The sequence below is a fragment of the Platichthys flesus genome, chromosome 23 (genome assembly GCF_949316205.1).
Source record: "Platichthys flesus chromosome 23, fPlaFle2.1, whole genome shotgun sequence".
Classification (NCBI taxonomy): domain Eukaryota; kingdom Metazoa; phylum Chordata; class Actinopteri; order Pleuronectiformes; family Pleuronectidae; genus Platichthys; species Platichthys flesus.
The window spans coordinates 2,295,752-2,315,335 of NC_084967.1; the positions used below are offsets into that span (position 1 = coordinate 2,295,752).

The 19,584-nt window shown below is 43.1% G+C and overlaps 1 protein-coding gene across 1 annotated transcript; it reads left to right on the plus strand.

Moving 5' to 3' along the window:
- Positions 1-14,130: 14,130 nt before the first annotated feature.
- Positions 14,131-16,729, plus strand: LOC133949154 (zinc finger protein 862-like). Its single transcript, XM_062383354.1, has 9 exons — positions 14,131-14,268; positions 14,377-14,552; positions 14,644-14,813; positions 14,911-15,143; positions 15,238-15,495; positions 15,602-15,790; positions 15,875-16,105; positions 16,188-16,340; positions 16,423-16,729. The coding sequence occupies exons 1-9, from the start codon at positions 14,131-14,133 to the stop codon at positions 16,624-16,626; spliced, it is 1,752 nt and encodes a 583-aa protein (XP_062239338.1). The 3' UTR covers positions 16,627-16,729.
- Positions 16,730-19,584: the final 2,855 nt, after the last annotated feature.

Genomic DNA, 19,584 nt, shown 5'->3' on the forward strand with positions numbered 1-19,584 from the left:
CAATATATTCACAGACTGTTGGTTATACTGGCACTTTTTTTATATCCAGAGACAGCATCTATAAAATGTCAGGGGTAATTTTCTAATTTAATACAGTACTAAAATTCAGACTTTGGAAAAGTGCTGCTGTGGTTTTCCTATAATGCTTCACACCTGATGACTGAGCTATTTCACAGTGAATAGAAAGAAATATTCCCATAACCTTAGAAATAAACTTAACTATCATAGAATGAGAAAATGTAGCGTTTTAATGGGACACAAAATTATTGGGTTTTCATTTTTTTCCTAAATTATATTCTGTTGATCTATGTAGTGGAAACTATGGTAATGAGGGTACTGGTTTGTGTTTGTGTTGATGCTGGTGAATTCACAAGGTGAGCAGTTCATCCCAGCAACTCCTTAACTCTTCTTCAGACTCTTTACCTGAGAGAATCATTTATTAGGGCCCGAGCTCTGACATGAAAGGTCAGGTGAGACACTATTGAAATTGTAATGATGATGATTATTATTATTATTATTATTCAGGCTAATGAATTTGCTTTTTGAGGGCTTTAACATGCTCAAATTCTTACCAAAATTGGCAGAAAGTTAGAAATTGGTGAAAATGTTCGTATTCTGGAGGAATTTTCAATAAGCGTCGCAAAATGGCTCAATGGTGCCCCCGAGACCCCGTGAACGTGTTCACATTGACCGATCTTCACAAAAATCGATACACAGGTGTATCATCACCAGACAAACAAAAAAGTATTGAGGTGCAATTGGAAAAACACAGAGGGGAGCCTGCTATTTAGCATTTAGTGGCCATTTTGGCCATATTCCACATTTTTATTTTGATAAACTTGTACCAGGGCTTTCATCAGATTAACTTCAAATAAGGATGAGTGTGACTCCCTCCCAAGCACAGTCAGACAGCAAATGGTTTCCTCTACGGGTTTTTAATGAAGTCTTGTTCTCCACATCAAACCGTGAAAACTAAGTTATACACGGTAATGTAGACATAACATATAACGTTAGCTAGATGGCAAACATAGTATCAATAACTACAATCGAGGTTAAAGTAAATAACAAACAGACAAAATACCTCGTTGGCTGCATGCTCTGAAAAAGAATCTTCTTATCTTCTCGTACACAACTTAACATAAGTCCTTATCACCTTTTAAAGGCATTCATATCTCTCTTAATTAACAAACTCTTAGACATGTCTGTAACAACATCTGCTTGCTTCTCTGTGTCTCGCCCTCAAACAAGCAGCTCAGCGGAGGCTTCAAAATAAAAGTCTTATCTCTAATTACACAGTAATGCTATATACAAATACAAAATATAGATTGGAAAACCTTTACAACATATTAAAGTAATATAGTGGTAACAGTTACAATGAGTGTCATGGTAAATGGTTTTGGTAAATGGTTTTGCATTTATATGGCTTTTTTCTAGTCTTGATGACCACTCAAAGCGCTTTACAGTACAGTTTTACATTCACCCATTCACACACACATTCATACAGTGCTTCTAATCGCAGCACTTTGTTATTCTATGGAGGGCCAATCAGGGTTCAGCATCTTGCCAAAGGACACTTCGGCATGCAGATGGGTCAGACTGGGGATCGAACTGCCAACCTTCAGGTTGGAGGACGACCACTCTACCCCTCAGCCACAGCCGCCGATCACAACAAGATGGAGATGAAAAGTTACTCAAAGATCGATTTTTCGGCACACGGTGTGACCGTGGCGGTTACAAGCCATGAAAACACGATATTCTGGACCATGAATCCTTCGATGCTGAGACGTAAACAAACAACTCCACTCCTGCAGTGTCAGTGTTCAAAGATAAAACGGAATGTATGTCTTGCAAAGGTGACTTCTCTCTCACTCTCTTTCTCTCTCTCAGAATTGGACATTTCATCAAACCGTGTAAACATTGAGGTACGGCAAAGGTTCATCCTTGGCCAAAGGAGACAATGTTGTCATAACTCCACTGTGCATTGTCCTATCACCACCAAACTTCTGTCTTGTGATCAGAGTCCAAGCCTGAACAGCTCTATGTGACAATATTTCAGTCAAAACAATGCAATACTTCAAAATGCATGTGCTCTGGCCCGCTCAGTACTGCTTTGCAGACCTAACATTTTTAGAAATAGTATTTAATTTTATTTCATTATTATTTTTTATTATTCATAAATACAGGCAAGGAGAGTGGATGATAATGTAGGTAACCAGGTCTTCCTCAGCCAGCTCTGCGAAGAACCACTAATGCATCTGTATAGGCCAAGTGCAACACAGACAAATGAAAATAAAATACAATAAAATGTAAAGCCTGACTACCATTACTTGTAATAATTTCATTATTTTCCTGGCTCAAAAAAACAATATAAACAAATATCGGTATCGGCTAGATTGTTGTTTTAAACATCGGTATTGGCCAAGAATGTCCAATTTCCAATTTATTTATGTCTAAATTTGAATGATTTACCCAACTTGGTTTAATCTTTCATACATGTGTGCTAAAATGTTGGACCTTTATTCTATGGGTTTTGTGAAAATATGTGCGTCATAAACTCTTGTCTGAATCAGCTAAGTAAAAAGTGAGCACTTCAGTACTGGACATGGCCTTACAATTTAAGATTAGTGTGGGTGTCTATTGCTAAAGTATAAAGTGAGTGAAGGTCAGTGGTTTAGTGGGAAGGGAGGATATTGACATTATAAGTGAGATCAAAGGAAATTTGTTGTTTATGTACAATAAAACAATAAAACATTGAAGACATCTATTGTCTTTAATTATTAGGTCTATTAAAGGCAGTTATTGTCTTTAATTCTTAAGAATATTAAAGTCATTCAATATCTTTGATATATAAGCATTTTGTTCTTTAGCATTTCTTTTAGACAATGTGTCACTTAGAGGCAACCAGTCTCCTTAGAAAGAACAATTGCTTTCAGCACTACAAAACCATCACCATGCAACAGCCCCCATACAACGTTCAGCCTAACCCAGAAACTGTTCAGCTGCACCCATCTGACATGCAGCCGCCCCCAAACTTTGTGCAGCAGCACCCTTATGACTTGCAGCCGCTTCCAGACTCTGTGCAGCAGCCCGCATACAACGTGCAGCCGCCCCCATACACTGTGCAGCAGCACCCTTATGACTTGCAGCCGCTTCCAGACTCTGTGCAGCAGCCCGCATACAACGTGCAGCAGCCCTCACACAACATGCAGCATCACCCATACAACGTGCAGCCACCCACTGACTCTGTGCAGCAGCCCTCATACAACATGACACAGCCCTCATACAACATGACACAGCCCTCATACAACGTGCAGCCGCCCCCAGACACTGTGCAGCAGCCCTCATACAACATGCCACCGCCTCCAGACACTGTGCAGCAGCACCTATATGATGTGCAGCCGCCTCCAGACACTGTGCAGCAGGACCCATATGACGTGCAGCCGCCCCCAGACACTGTGCAGCAGCACCCATATGACATGGATCACATAGAGGACACAGAGCTTGCACAGAATAGTATACCATCAATGCAGTGGACTGACAGTGTGGATTCTGAAGAGAACACACGCCGGCAGTTTGTTACCGAGGTGGTCATGTTTGTCATCAAGAAGAGTCAACTGCAGGACGCCGGCGATCCGGTGATGGTCAGCTACACAAACCATCTGGTAAAACAAATACTGAAAGGACTCGAAGAGGTTTCTTTCAAAGATGTGTGCAGCAAGAGTGTTTCAAAGGCTGTGTATTCCAAGCTTCACAGCAAGTTAGGCAAGAACCTGAAATACATGCTACTTCTACCTGATCCTGGAGTGATAGCTGCTATGGCAAAGTGCTTTCAATTACAGATCCTCAAGAAAATAGCAAAGCCTTGCTGCTGGAAGTGCAGCCGTGAATGCTTCCTCAATGTCCTCTCTGGCTTCTTGGGGTCAACATCATTGGCAGCCTCAGCTCCTTTCATTGTGCTATTTGTGGGTGCAATAATACTCTGAAGGCTGATAGTGGCAGTGGATCTTGCCACGGGGCTCCAACACACAGCCAGAGATGGAATCAGTCGTTGTCCACATATTAACAGCAGAGCTGAGGGGTCAAAGGAGAGCTGAGGAGACTGCGCCCTAGGAAGGCAGCTGGCCCTAATGGGGTCTGTCCAAGGCTTCTCAAAGCATGTGCTGTGGAGCTGGTTGAGCCTCTGCAGCATATATTCAACCTGAGCCTCCAACTGGGGAAGGTCCCTGCACTGTGGAAAACATCCTGCCTCATCCATGTTCCAAAGAAGCCACACCCCATTGTGCTTAATGACTTCAGGCCAGTGGCCTTAACATCACACTTCTCAAAGACTCTGGAACGACTGCTTCTTCACATCCTCAGACCCCAGGTACGCCAAGCACTCGACCCTCTGCAGTTTGCCTACCAGGAGAAGGTGGGCGTGGAAGATGCCATCATCTACCTTGTGCACAGGGCACACTCGTATTTGGACAAGGGGAGATGTGCTGTGAGAATCATGTTTTTTGATTTCTCCAGTGCCTTTAACACCATCCAGCCCCTTCAACTGAGTAACAAGCTCTTGCAGATGGTTGTGAACGTCCACCTGGTATCCTGGATCGCCGACTACCTGACGGAGAGACCACAGTTCGTCAGGCTGAAAGACTGTGTCTCTGAGACTGTGTTGTGCAGCACCGGCTCTCCACAGGGGACTGTGCTCTCACCAGTCCTGTTGACCCTGTACACATCTGACTTCAACTACAACTCGGAGTCATGCCACATCCAGAAGTTCTCTGACGATGCTGCTATTGTGGGATGTATCAGGGATGGCCAGGAGGGGGGAGTACAGAAGCCAGGTGGATAACTTTGTGCAGTGGTGTACACATGACCACCTGCAGCCGAACACCACTAAGACCAAGGAGATGGTGGTGGACTACAATTCTCTTATCTATTTTCTACAGTTTCTCAGCCACGCTAAAGCAAGTGTGCAGCAAAACTCTTGCAATAAGTAACTCAAATGGATAAATCAAGGTTATCCGACGACAGCTGTTTGAGTAGAATACTAGTAAAATTGGTGAAAATGTTCGTATTCTGGAGGAATTTTCAATAAGCGTCGCAAAATGGCTCAATGGTGCCCCCGAGACCCCGTGAACGTGTTCACATTGACCGATCTTCACAAAAATCGATACACAGGTGTATCATCACCAGACAAACAAAAAAGTATTGAGGTGCAATTGGAAAAACAGAGAGGGGAGCCTGCTATTTAGTATTTAGCATTCAGATTAACTTCAAATAAGGATGAGTGTGACTCCCTCCCAAGCACAGTCAGACAGCAAATGGTTTCCTCTACGGGTTTTTAATGAAGTATTGTTCTCCACATCAAACCGTGAAAACTAAGTTATACACGGTAATGTAGACATAACATATAACGTTAGCTAGATGGCAAACATAGTATCAATAACTACAATCGAGGTTAAAGTAAATAACAAACAGACAAAATACCTCGTTAGCTGCATGCTCTGAAAAAGAATCTTCTTATCTTCTCGTACACAACTTAACATAAGTCCTTATCACCTTTTAAAGGCATTCATATCTCTCTTAATTAACAAACTCTTAGACATGTCTGTAACAACATCTGCTTGCTTCTCTGTGTCTCGCCCTCAAACAAGCAGCTCAGCGGAGGCTTCAAAATAAAAGTCTTATCTCTAATTACACAGTAATGCTATATACAAATACAAAATATAGATTGGAAAACCTTTACAACATATTAAGTAATATAGTGGTAACAGTTACAATGAGTGTCATGGTAAATGGTTTTGGTAAATGGTTTTGCATTTATATGGCGTTTTTCTAGTCTTGATGACCACTCAAAGCGCTTTACAGTACAGTTTTACATTCACCCATTCACACACACATTCATACGGTGCTTCTAATCGCAGCACTTTGTTATTCTATGGAGGGCCAATCAGGGTTCAGCATCTTGCCCAAGGACACTTCGGCATGCAGATGGGTCAGACTGGGGATCGAACTGCCAACCTTCAGGTTGGAGGACGACCACTCTACCCCTCAGCCACAGCCGCCGATCACAACAAGATGGAGATGAAAAGTTACTCAAAGATCGATTTTTCGGCACACGGTGTGACCGTGGCGTGGCGGTTACACGCCATGAAAACACGATATTCTGGACCATGAATCCTTTGATGCTGAGACGTAAACAAACAACTCCACTCCTGCAGTGTCAGTGTTCAAAGATAAAACGGAATCTATGTCTTGCAAAGGTGACTTCTCTCTCACTCTCTTTCTCTCTCTCAGAATTGGACATTTCATCAAACCGTGTAAACATTGAGGTACGGCAAAGGTTCATCCTTGGCCAAAGGAGACAATGTTGTCATAACTCCACTGTGCATTGTCCTATCACCACCAAACTTCTGTCTCGTGATCAGAGTCCAAGCCTGAACAGCTCTATGTGACAATATTTCAGTCAAAACAATGCAATACTTCAAAATGCATGTGCTCTGGCCCGCTCAGTACTGCTTTGCAGACCTAACATTTTTAGAAATAGTATTTAATTTTATTTCATTATTATTTTGTATTATTCATAAATACAGGCAAGGAGAGTGGATGATAATGTAGGTAACCAGGTGTTCCTCAGCCAGCTCTGCGAAGAACCACTAATGCAACTGAATAGGCCAAGTGCAACACAGACAAATGAAAATAAAATACAATAAAATGTAAAGCCTGACTACCATTACTTGTAATAATTTCATTATTTTCCTGGCACAAAAAAACAATATAAACAAATATCGGTATCGGCTAGATTGTTGTTTTAAACATCGGTATTGGCCAAGAATGTCCAATTTATAATTTATTTATGTCTAAATTTGAATGATTTACCCAACTTGGTTTAATCTTTCATACATGTGTGCTAAAATGTTGGACCTTTATTCTATGGGTTTTGTGAAAATATGTGCGTCATAAACTCTTGTCTGAATCAGCTAAGTAAAAAGTGAGCACTTCAGTACTGGACATGGCCTTACAATTTAAGATTAGTGTGGGTGTCTATTGCTAAAGTATAAAGTGAGTGAAGGTCAGTGGTTTAGTGGGAAGGGAGGATATTGACATTATAAGTGAGATCAAAGGAAATTTGTTGTTTATGTACAATAAAACAATAAAACATTGAAGACATCTATTGTCTTTAATTATTAGGTCTATTAAAGGCAGTTATTGTCTTTAATTCTTAAGAATATTAAAGTCATTCAATATCTTTGATATATAAGCATTTTGTTCTTTAGCATTTCTTTTAGACAATGTGTCACTTAGAGGCAACCAGTCTCCTTAGAAAGAACAATTGCTTTCAGCACTACAAAACCATCACCATGCAACAGCCCCCATACAACGTTCAGCCTAACCCAGAAACTGTTCAGCTGCACCCATCTGACATGCAGCCGCCCCCAAACTTTGTGCAGCAGCACCCTTATGACTTGCAGCCGCTTCCAGACTCTGTGCAGCAGCCCGCATACAACGTGCAGCCGCCCCCATACACTGTGCAGCAGCACCCTTATGACTTGCAGCCGCTTCCAGACTCTGTGCAGCAGCCCGCATACAACGTGCAGCAGCCCCTCACACAACATGCAGCATCACCCATACAACGTGCAGCCACCCACTGACTCTGTGCAGCAGCCCTCATACAACATGACACAGCCCTCATACAACATGACACAGCCCTCATACAACGTGCAGCCGCCCCCAGACACTGTGCAGCAGCCCTCATACAACATGCCACCGCCTCCAGACACTGTGCAGCAGCACCTATATGATGTGCAGCCGCCTCCAGACACTGTGCAGCAGCACCCATATGACGTGCAGCCGCCCCCAGACACTGTGCAGCAGCACCCATATGACATGGATCACATAGAGGACACAGAGCTTGCACAGAATAGTATACCATCAATGCAGTGGACTGACAGTGTGGATTCTGAAGAGAACACACGCCGGCAGTTTGTTACCGAGGTGGTCATGTTTGTCATCAAGAAGAGTCAACTGCAGGACGCCGGCGATCCGGTGATGGTCAGCTACACAAACCATCTGGTAAAACAAATACTGAAAGGACTCGAAGAGGTTTCTTTCAAAGATGTGTGCAGCAAGAGTGTTTCAAAGGCTGTGTATTCCAAGCTTCACAGCAAGTTAGGCAAGAACCTGAAATACATGCTACTTCTACCTGATCCTGGAGTGATAGCTGCTATGGCAAAGTGCTTTCAATTACAGATCCTCAAGAAAATAGCAAAGCCTTGCTGCTGGAAGTGCAGCCGTGAATGCTTCCTCAATGTCCTCTCTGGCTTCTTGGGGTCAACATCATTGGCAGCCTCAGCTCCTTTCATTGTGCTATTTGTGGGTGCAATAATACTCTGAAGGCTGATAGTGGCAGTGGATCTTGCCACGGGGCTCCAACACACAGCCAGAGATGGAATCAGTCGTTGTCCACATATTAACAGCAGAGCTGAGGGGTCAAAGGAGAGCTGAGGAGACTGCGCCCTAGGAAGGCAGCTGGCCCTAATGGGGTCTGTCCAAGGCTTCTCAAAGCATGTGCTGTGGAGCTGGTTGAGCCTCTGCAGCATATATTCAACCTGAGCCTCCAACTGGGGAAGGTCCCTGCACTGTGGAAAACATCCTGCCTCATCCATGTTCCAAAGAAGCCACACCCCATTGTGCTTAATGACTTCAGGCCAGTGGCCTTAACATCACACTTCTCAAAGACTCTGGAACGACTGCTTCTTCACATCCTCAGACCCCAGGTACGCCAAGCACTCGACCCTCTGCAGTTTGCCTACCAGGAGAAGGTGGGCGTGGAAGATGCCATCATCTACCTTGTGCACAGGGCACACTCGTATTTGGACAAGGGGAGATGTGCTGTGAGAATCATGTTTTTTGATTTCTCCAGTGCCTTTAACACCATCCAGCCCCTTCAACTGAGTAACAAGCTCTTGCAGATGGTTGTGAACGTCCACCTGGTATCCTGGATCGCCGACTACCTGACGGAGAGACCACAGTTCGTCAGGCTGAAAGACTGTGTCTCTGAGACTGTGTTGTGCAGCACCGGCTCTCCACAGGGGACTGTGCTCTCACCAGTCCTGTTGACCCTGTACACATCTGACTTCAACTACAACTCGGAGTCATGCCACATCCAGAAGTTCTCTGACGATGCTGCTATTGTGGGATGTATCAGGGATGGCCAGGAGGGGGGAGTACAGAAGCCAGGTGGATAACTTTGTGCAGTGGTGTACACATGACCACCTGCAGCCGAACACCACTAAGACCAAGGAGATGTTGGTGGACTACAATTCTCTTATCTATTTTCTACAGTTTCTCAGCCACGCTAAAGCAAGTGTGCAGCAAAACTCTTGCAATAAGTAACTCAAATGGATAAATCAAGGTTATCCGACGACAGCTGTTTGAGTAGAATACTAGTAAAATTGGTGAAAATGTTCGTATTCTGGAGGAATTTTCAATAAGCGTCGCAAAATGGCTCAATGGTGCCCCCGAGACCCCGTGAACGTGTTCACATTGACCGATCTTCACAAAAATCGATACACAGGTGTATCATCACCAGACAAACAAAAAAGTATTGAGGTGCAATTGGAAAAACAGAGAGGGGAGCCTGCTATTTAGTATTTAGCATTCAGATTAACTTCAAATAAGGATGAGTGTGACTCCCTCCCAAGCACAGTCAGACAGCAAATGGTTTCCTCTACGGGTTTTTAATGAAGTCTTGTTCTCCACATCAAACCGTGAAAACTAAGTTATACACGGTAATGTAGACATAACATATAACGTTAGCTAGATGGCAAACATAGTATCAATAACTACAATCGAGGTTAAAGTAAATAACAAACAGACAAAATACCTCGTTGGCTGCATGCTCTGAAAAAGAATCTTCTTATCTTCTCGTACACAACTTAACATAAGTCCTTATCACCTTTTAAAGGCATTCATATCTCTCTTAATTAACAAACTCTTAGACATGTCTGTAACAACATCTGCTTGCTTCTCTGTGTCTCGCCCTCAAACAAGCAGCTCAGCGGAGGCTTCAAAATAAAAGTCTTATCTCTAATTACACAGTAATGCTATATACAAATACAAAATATAGATTGGAAAACCTTTACAACATATTAAGTAATATAGTGGTAACAGTTACAATGAGTGTCATGGTAAATGGTTTTGGTAAATGGTTTTGCATTTATATGGCGTTTTTCTAGTCTTGATGACCACTCAAAGCGCTTTACAGTACAGTTTTACATTCACCCATTCACACACACATTCATACGGTGCTTCTAATCGCAGCACTTTGTTATTCTATGGAGGGCCAATCAGGGTTCAGCATCTTGCCCAAGGACACTTCGGCATGCAGATGGGTCAGACTGGGGATCGAACTGCCAACCTTCAGGTTGGAGGACGACCACTCTACCCCTCAGCCACAGCCGCCGATCACAACAAGATGGAGATGAAAAGTTACTCAAAGATCGATTTTTCGGCACACGGTGTGACCGTGGCGTGGCGGTTACACGCCATGAAAACACGATATTCTGGACCATGAATCCTTTGATGCTGAGACGTAAACAAACAACTCCACTCCTGCAGTGTCAGTGTTCAAAGATAAAACGGAATCTATGTCTTGCAAAGGTGACTTCTCTCTCACTCTCTTTCTCTCTCTCAGAATTGGACATTTCATCAAACCGTGTAAACATTGAGGTACGGCAAAGGTTCATCCTTGGCCAAAGGAGACAATGTTGTCATAACTCCACTGTGCATTGTCCTATCACCACCAAACTTCTGTCTCGTGATCAGAGTCCAAGCCTGAACAGCTCTATGTGACAATATTTCAGTCAAAACAATGCAATACTTCAAAATGCATGTGCTCTGGCCCGCTCAGTACTGCTTTGCAGACCTAACATTTTTAGAAATAGTATTTAATTTTATTTCATTATTATTTTGTATTATTCATAAATACAGGCAAGGAGAGTGGATGATAATGTAGGTAACCAGGTCTTCCTCAGCCAGCTCTGCGAAGAACCACTAATGCAACTGAATAGGCCAAGTGCAACACAGACAAATGAAAATAAAATACAATAAAATGTAAAGCCTGACTACCATTACTTGTAATAATTTCATTATTTTCCTGGCACAAAAAAACAATATAAACAAATATCGGTATCGGCTAGATTGTTGTTTTAAACATCGGTATTGGCCAAGAATGTCCAATTTCCAATTTATTTATGTCTAAATTTGAATGATTTACCCAACTTGGTTTAATCTTTCATACATGTGTGCTAAAATGTTGGACCTTTATTCTATGGGTTTTGTGAAAATATGTGCGTCATAAACTCTTGTCTGAATCAGCTAAGTAAAAAGTGAGCACTTCAGTACTGGACATGGCCTTACAATTTAAGATTAGTGTGGGTGTCTATTGCTAAAGTATAAAGTGAGTGAAGGTCAGTGGTTTAGTGGGAAGGGAGGATATTGACATTATAAGTGAGATCAAATTTGTTGTTTATGTACAATAAAACAATAAAACATTGAAGACATCTATTGTCTTTAATTATTAGGTCTATTAAAGGCAGTTATTGTCTTTAATTCTTAAGAATATTAAAGTCATTCAATATCTTTGATATATAAGCATTTTGTTCTTTAGCATTTCTTTTAGACAATGTGTCACTTAGAGGCAACCAGTCTCCTTAGAAAGAACAATTGCTTTCAGCACTACAAAACCATCACCATGCAACAGCCCCCATACAACGTTCAGCCTAACCCAGAAACTGTTCAGCTGCACCCATCTGACATGCAGCCGCCCCCAAACTTTGTGCAGCAGCACCCTTATGACTTGCAGCCGCTTCCAGACTCTGTGCAGCAGCCCGCATACAACGTGCAGCCGCCCCCATACACTGTGCAGCAGCACCCTTATGACTTCAGGGTTTCCCCCAGCACTATCTTGTTAAGGCGGCCGCCTTAACAAGACTAGGGCCCCGCCTTGACTACCAATGTATTGAAAAAAAAAAAAAAAAAAAAAAAAAGTTGAAAAAAAAAAAAAAAAAAATGGCATTGATTATACTCAGGTAATACTGTTTACAACATTAGTCGTGCCAATAAAGTTTTTTGAGTGTAATTGAGACGGCGACATCTGGTGGTTGAATATATTGTTGCATAGTCTATCATAGTCACCTGTCAATCTACCGCCAGTGACGTGCGGTGAGGTCAGTGAGTGGGTATGCATCTGAGTTCTGAAAGCCAGATTTCTCTAAACCTATATATTGTTAAATCAAAAACAATAAACAACAAACAGGCACGCACGGCCGATTTCAAATAAGTTCCTCCCTTTCTTTCTTTCTTTCTCTCTCACTCACTCACTCACTCACACACACAGACGGGACGTATATGAAATGTCACGACGGTGACTTCAGGTTTGCCCGTAGCCTACTGTAGTTTGGTCTAAATGATTAAACATCGCATCCATCGACTTAACGGACCCGTCCCTCACACCGAGGGCAGAATAAACGTAAGGCAACAAGTCAAACCTTCGCCGATTCAAACTACCGGTACTACTTCTATTCAACTTAAAAATAAAAGACAGCATTCATCATTATGTAGGACTACAGCATAACTGATGGCAACTCCACTCCAGTGTTAATTTCGTTGACGAAGACGATGACGAAATATATTCGTTAACGACCTTTTTTCCATGACGATGTGGAGCAGCCTCTCAGTGACCGACTGCTTCTTAACTATGGAAACAGTGAAAACACAGAGTTTCTCTGGTCTCAGCTGGTCAGAGATCAGCGCCGCATCTTCTTCATCAGAGCAGAAGCTGCAGTTGGTTTGTACCGATGTTCAGTTTCTGTGTCCGGCTCCAGTCTGACCTGCTCTCCCTTTTTGTTCAGGCCTTTCTCTTGCTATTCATTCTGTTCCTTTTTAAATTATAATCCAATTTGTTAAAATTCCTCCAGTCTGAAATATCTGCGGGCACGGACACGGCAGCTGCAATGTTGACTTAAAAATCCGCGGGGGTAACGCGACGTGAATGAGCATAGCCAACGTAATGACGTTGGCCTAAGCTGCGTAAATGTCTAGTAATATCTCGATTTTAATTGGTCCATGAATGATATGTAACGTAAAGGCTTATGTGGCATACCATTTACGTAAAAAAGGCACGAAGAATGATGCTTATTTGCGTACATGTTAAATCATACAGAATCAGGTGCGCATGCGCGAAAACTTTTTTTTTCTTGCCGTCCACAATGAATAGGCGGTTAATTTGAACGGAATCCGACATCACAAACTGTCATCTTCCGAGGCAGCTTGATTTTTCTTAAAAACCGGCTTAAAGCAACAAGGTAAGATCATTATTAACCTTAACTACATAAAATTCAAGAATAAACTTAACTTAAGTTCGAATTTAAAAAAAGTTGAAAACATAGGCTACAGTTATTGAAACCGTACCTGTGCACATGGTTTTATCTTGCAATAGGCCAATATAGCCTAGCTTAATGGATGGCAAAAGACAGCCCAAAATTTTGGGCTTCTTTATGCAAAGAAGCAGGCCAACTTCGCCGTCGTCGGCACCACCTCGTCCGCCTCCCCCCCCACCCCCGGATCCACAGCAATCCTCTAAACACAGAGTTAGTGGATGGAACACGGAGTGGGCTATGGACCAAAAATACGCCAGTTGGCTGTATCATACCGAACACGGTGAGTTTTATTTATTTATTATTAATTAATTAATATTTTGATTATAACATTGTAGGGCTTATTAAATCACGAGTCAATGCGTCATTCGTAGGGATGTTCTGCAGAATATGTAGATCTAACCGTCAATCAGCAACACGCGGCCCTACTCAAAGGCCATTCATAGAAATCCCATGCACGAACTATAGACGTGATGCCTTGGATCAGCACATGACGTCCAAGAACCACTCTGCATGTGTGGCCATCACAGCCCAAACCAGCAAAAGTAAGTGTTTCTAAATGATAAATGAATTAACAAACTAAGAATATTTCATTTCTTTTATAATAATAATAATTATTATTATTAATAATTTATTATACAACTTATTGAATATTTCTTAATTAGGTCTGTCAATCAGTGAGGCATTTCAACCGATTGTCAACATGGAGCATGAGGCCATAATTGGTGGTTTTAAATGCCTTTACTGGCTTGTCAAGCACGAGATTGCACACCACACCAACTACCCTGCATTGCTTGATCTGGCAGACCTTCTAGGTTGCGAATATTTTTCCAAATTGAGGGTAAGATTTTTCATTATGAATGTATTATGACTGATGACTGAGTATGAATGTCGTTATGACATACTTTTGGTAAAATTAACTGTTAAGGCACAATTTTTTTTCCCCTAGATTGATCAAAGAACCAACTACAGGTCCCACAAAATTGTGGACGACATGCTGCAGATTTTGGCCGAAGTGGTGGACGAGCCCATTTCAGCAGCAATCAAAACCTCAAAGGCTGTAGGCCTGGAAATAGATGAGTCCACAGACATTTCAGTCTTAAAACAACTGGACATTCATGTCAGGTAGAGTAGTTGTCACCTCTTAAGCGCCTTGTGATGTCCTCTCTGTGTAATAAAAACAGGATCACATTTAATGATGTTATACACATTTCAGGTATACTGACAAAGAAGGGCAGCTCTTCTGCCAGTTCCTGGATCTGGTATCCATACCAGATGGCATGGCAAGAACCATTGCCGAGGCAGTGAAGGAAGTCATTATAGAAAAGGGAATTCCTCAGGATCGGATTTATGGCCTTGGCACGGACGGAGCAGCAGTCATGACCGGTAGAGTGAATGAATGAAGAAAATTTACTTTGAATTTAATGTTGACTATAATGAACAAGTTTGCCTTAATCTATAACTTTTAATGTTTTTAATTTAGGAAAACATAATGGCACAGCCAAATTACTGGCCGACACCTGGCCAGGATTAGTGACAGTGCATTGTGCTGCTCATCGCCTCGCCCTCGCTTGCAAGGATGCTGCAGATGGAGTGCCCTACATGAAGACCTTCAGAAAGCACCTGCAAGATCTTTATCTTTATTTTAGGAATAGTGCAAACCGCACTAGTGCCCTCAAAGCAGCTGCCAGTGTTCTCCAAGTAGCCGCCCTCAAAGTGACACTAAGAGAAACAACTTAACATCGAGTTCCTTAAAGCAATGTGCATTTAAATGATTCTTCCATTAATCACCTCACATTGCCATCCCCAGGAGGTTAAGGACACTAGGTGGCTGTCTCAAGAAAAGGCCATTTCCAATCTGCAACGGAATCTGCCTGCAGTGCTTGCAACACTTGCGGAGGAGGCAGATCTAAAGAAGGACCCGGTGGCAAGAGGGTTATACACATACTGTGCAACGTACAGATTTGTTGCAGCTGTACATCTCCAGGCTGACATCCTGCCCCACCTGGCCCGGCTCTCCAAATTATTCCAAAAAGAAAATGTGAACTTCATGGCAATTAAGAACCATGTAAGTTGTCATGTTTTTTCAACTGATGTTTATTTCAATTTCTTAATAATTGCATGTCAGTTATAGTCATTCAAAATAAAATTGTTTGATTTGCATGTGTATTTAGGTTCCTGTCACAATTGAGACACTGAGGCAAATAAAGGCAGCAGGTGACAAGCAACCTGAGGGCTCCTTTTTGGCTCAGGTCAATGAAAAGGTCAACAACCTTAACATTGACGCAGAGGAAGAGAGGGTGAGACGTGACAGAGGTCAGCCCACATCTACCGGGAGGTTTTGGACAAAGTTTCAGAACGAGGTAAGCTCAACGATGAATATATAGAATAATTTTTTTAATATATCTATCATTAATGATTATTTTCTCACGTCCACTGTTTAATAGGTCATGGACCCCTACATCGACCGTCTCGTGGAACACCTGGAGCTGAGGTTCCAGCAAGTGAGCATTCTGGGTGCCTTCAACGCTCTGGGACCACCAGGTCCACAAGCTGACGAGGGTCAGGCCATCTCGGACCTTAAGATGTTGGCGAAGCAGTTTCAGGTCATTCAAGAGATGCCACTGCTCCATGAGTGGCAAAGCTTCAAAGTGCTTGTGACTACTGGAATATTAAAAGTGAGTATTTAAAACCTATTAAGTTGTTTGTATATGTTAATGCATATCAGTCAGACACTGACCAATTGTTTTCATCCATCAGGACAAATCCCAACTGGAAATAATGAAGGCAATGACATCTCAGTATGATGAGCTACATCAGCTGTATCCAAACCTGTCCCTCCTGTCAGCGATCGCGCTCACGATACCAGTGGCAAGTGTCAATTGTGAGCGAGATTTTTCTGCCATGAATAGGGTAAGCCCATCATCTTCTCACTATCTTAGTTCAAAATTTAAAATATTAAATACAACATTGACTTCATTCACTCTATGTGTAGATAAAGACAGACCTGCGAAACAGGCTGCAGGGCAAGAGTCTTACAGCCTGCATGAAGATCAGCATCAATGGCCCACCAGTGTCTAAGTTTAATTTCAGCAGGGCGCTGGAACTGTTCTTTGCACAGCCACGCAGAATAGCATGCACTGATGCCTCTTGTCAGCTGTGCCGCAAATCAGAAGATCCAGAAAGGAACTGTAAATAGTTGAATTTGCCCTTTTATGTGCATACAAAAGTTAAGTGTATTGTCCATTATTTGTATTTAATTTGCACTGTTCTTTAATTTTATTTTGTAGTGTCTGCATGTTTTCCACAACATTTGTACCTACTGTTGTTTATTTATATTGAAATAAACAGTTGTTTATTTCATTCATGCGTACTGGCATCTTTGAGCAAAATACCCCCAAAAATTTTCGCCGCGCCGCTACGCGCCGCGCCAACAGCACCGCCTCCTGCTTACCACCTTGACTGAGACATTTACTGGGGGAAACACTGGACTTGCAGCCGCTTCCAGACTCTGTGCAGCAGCCCGCATACAACGTGCAGCAGCCCTCACACAACATGCAGCATCACCCATACAACGTGCAGCCACCCACTGACTCTGTGCAGCAGCCCTCATACAACATGACACAGCCCTCATACAACGTGCCACCGCCTCCAGACACTGTGCAGCAGCACCTATATGATGTGCAGCCGCCTCCAGACACTGTGCAGCAGGACCCATATGACGTGCAGCCGCCCCCAGACACTGTGCAGCAGCACCCATATGACATGGATCACATAGAGGACACAGAGCTTGCACAGAATAGTATACCATCAATGCAGTGGACTGACAGTGTGGATTCTGAAGAGAACACACGCCGGCAGTTTGTTACCGAGGTGGTCATGTTTGTCATCAAGAAGAGTCAACTGCAGGACGCCGGCGATCCGGTGATGGTCAGCTACACAAACCATCTGGTAAAACAAATACTGAAAGGACTCGAAGAGGTTTCTTTCAAAGATGTGTGCAGCAAGAGTGTTTCAAAGGCTGTGTATTCCAAGCTTCACAGCAAGTTAGGCAAGAACCTGAAATACATGCTACTTCTACCTGATCCTGGAGTGATAGCTGCTATGGCAAACTGCTATGGCAAAGTGCTTTCAATTACAGATCCTCAAGAAAGCCAGAGACAGGTCCGGTTCTACGGGGGTGCATAAGCATGCATTGCACCCCCAAAAAAATTGTTTGCACCCTCAATTGAAAAAAAATAAAGATTTTTTTTTTTTTATAAATATGATAAAAATAATAAAATACTTGCTCACAAAACAAATTGTAATGAAACTTGTGACTATTTCCATTAAATACCGTTGAGATATGAGCATCCGACATCACTCTGACTGTTCAACAAACTGACAAAATCACTCCGCATTTATGTATGGTGTTTTGTTTATATGTTGCTTGGCAACAGTCCGCTCAGTGGGAATTTATTTTTGTTGCCGGAAGCAATTTCATTCGTTTATATGATTAAATAAACAAACAAATCACAATCTATTGTCAATTATTATTATTAACAGTACATTTTACTAGTATATATTTTGCTTTATACTGTTGTATAAAGCAATATCACACTCGAGGGCGCAATGGTGTCGCTCTATATGATTGGCCGCCGGCCGGCATCGTGTGTCATGCCGGCGTCGTTTGCAAAATGCACGCACCCATAGTATATCTATAGCGCGCACGGTAGTGACGTTGAACTTCTTCGGCAGCAACAGTGATATATCCGTTGGATATCCATTTAGGAATGGATATCCGAAAATGGTTAAAAAAGAACACAGCAGAAGACATTAACCGGAGCAGGGAGGAGGATGGAGACAATGTGGGTCACGCGGCAGCCGGAACAGTTGACGTTACTTTGGCTTCTGTCAACGTCAGCTCTATAACCGTTGTGGAGGCTAGCACTAGCAACGCCAGCTCAATCCTGCCCGACTCGCTGCCTTTGCCTGCGCCGCCCTCACTCCCGGACAAGCAGCCTTCGGCTTCGACACTGCCACCCGTTGGCGGCCCGCAAGTGCCAGGGGATCTATGATCAACACAGCCTACCCAGGTATTTCTTAAAACATATCCGACTCGCCTGTACAGTGGGGTAAAGCGGTCCTTTTGCAGCTCGTGGTTTGCTGCTAGAGAATGGCTAGAGTATTCGTGTGAGAAAGATTCAATTTTCTGCTATGCCTGCAGAAACTTTGGGTCAAATAAAAACAGCACCGATGCTTTCACCATGACTGGCTACAACAACTGGCGCCATGGTAGAAAGGCCTGTGTGTAAAAAAGCGAAGTCTGAACTGAAGCTGGGTAGCTGGTTTGTATAGTACTGGTGCACCCCCTGTAATCTCAGATGCACCCCAAGGCATTCTGTTCTGGAACCGGGCCTGGCCAGAGATGGAATCAGTCGTTGTCCACATATTAACAGCAGAGCTGAGGGGTCAAAGGAGAGCTGAGGAGACTGCGCCCTAGGAAGGCAGCTGGCCCTAATGGGGTCTGTCCAAGGCTTCTCAAAGCATGTGCTGTGGAGCTGGTTGAGCCTCTGCAGCATATATTCAACCTGAGCCTCCAACTGGGGAAGGTCCCTGCACTGTGGAAAACATCCTGCCTCATCCCTGTTGCAAAGAAGCCACACCCCAGTGTGCTTAATGACTTCAGGCCAGTGGCCTTAACATCACACTTCTCAAAGACTCTGGAACGACTGCTTCTTCACATCCTCAGACCCCAGGTACGCCAAGCACTCGACCCTCTGCAGTTTGCCTACCAGGAGAAGGTGGGCGTGGAAGATGCCATCATCTACCTTGTGCAAAGGGCACACTCTTATTTGGACAAGGGGAGATGTGCTGTGAGAATCATGTTTTTTGATTTCTCCAGTGCCTTTAACACCATCCAGCCCCTTCAACTGAGTAACAAGCTCTTGCAGATGGTTGTGAACGTCCACCTGGTATCCTGGATCGCCGACTACCTGACGGAGAGACCACAGTTCGTCAGGCTGAAAGACTGTGTCTCTGAGACTGTGTTGTGCAGCACCGGCTCTCCACAGGGGACTGTGCTCTCACCAGTCCTGTTGACCCTGTACACATCTGACTTCAACTACAACTCGGAGTCATGCCACATCCAGAAGTTCTCTGACGATGCTGCTATTGT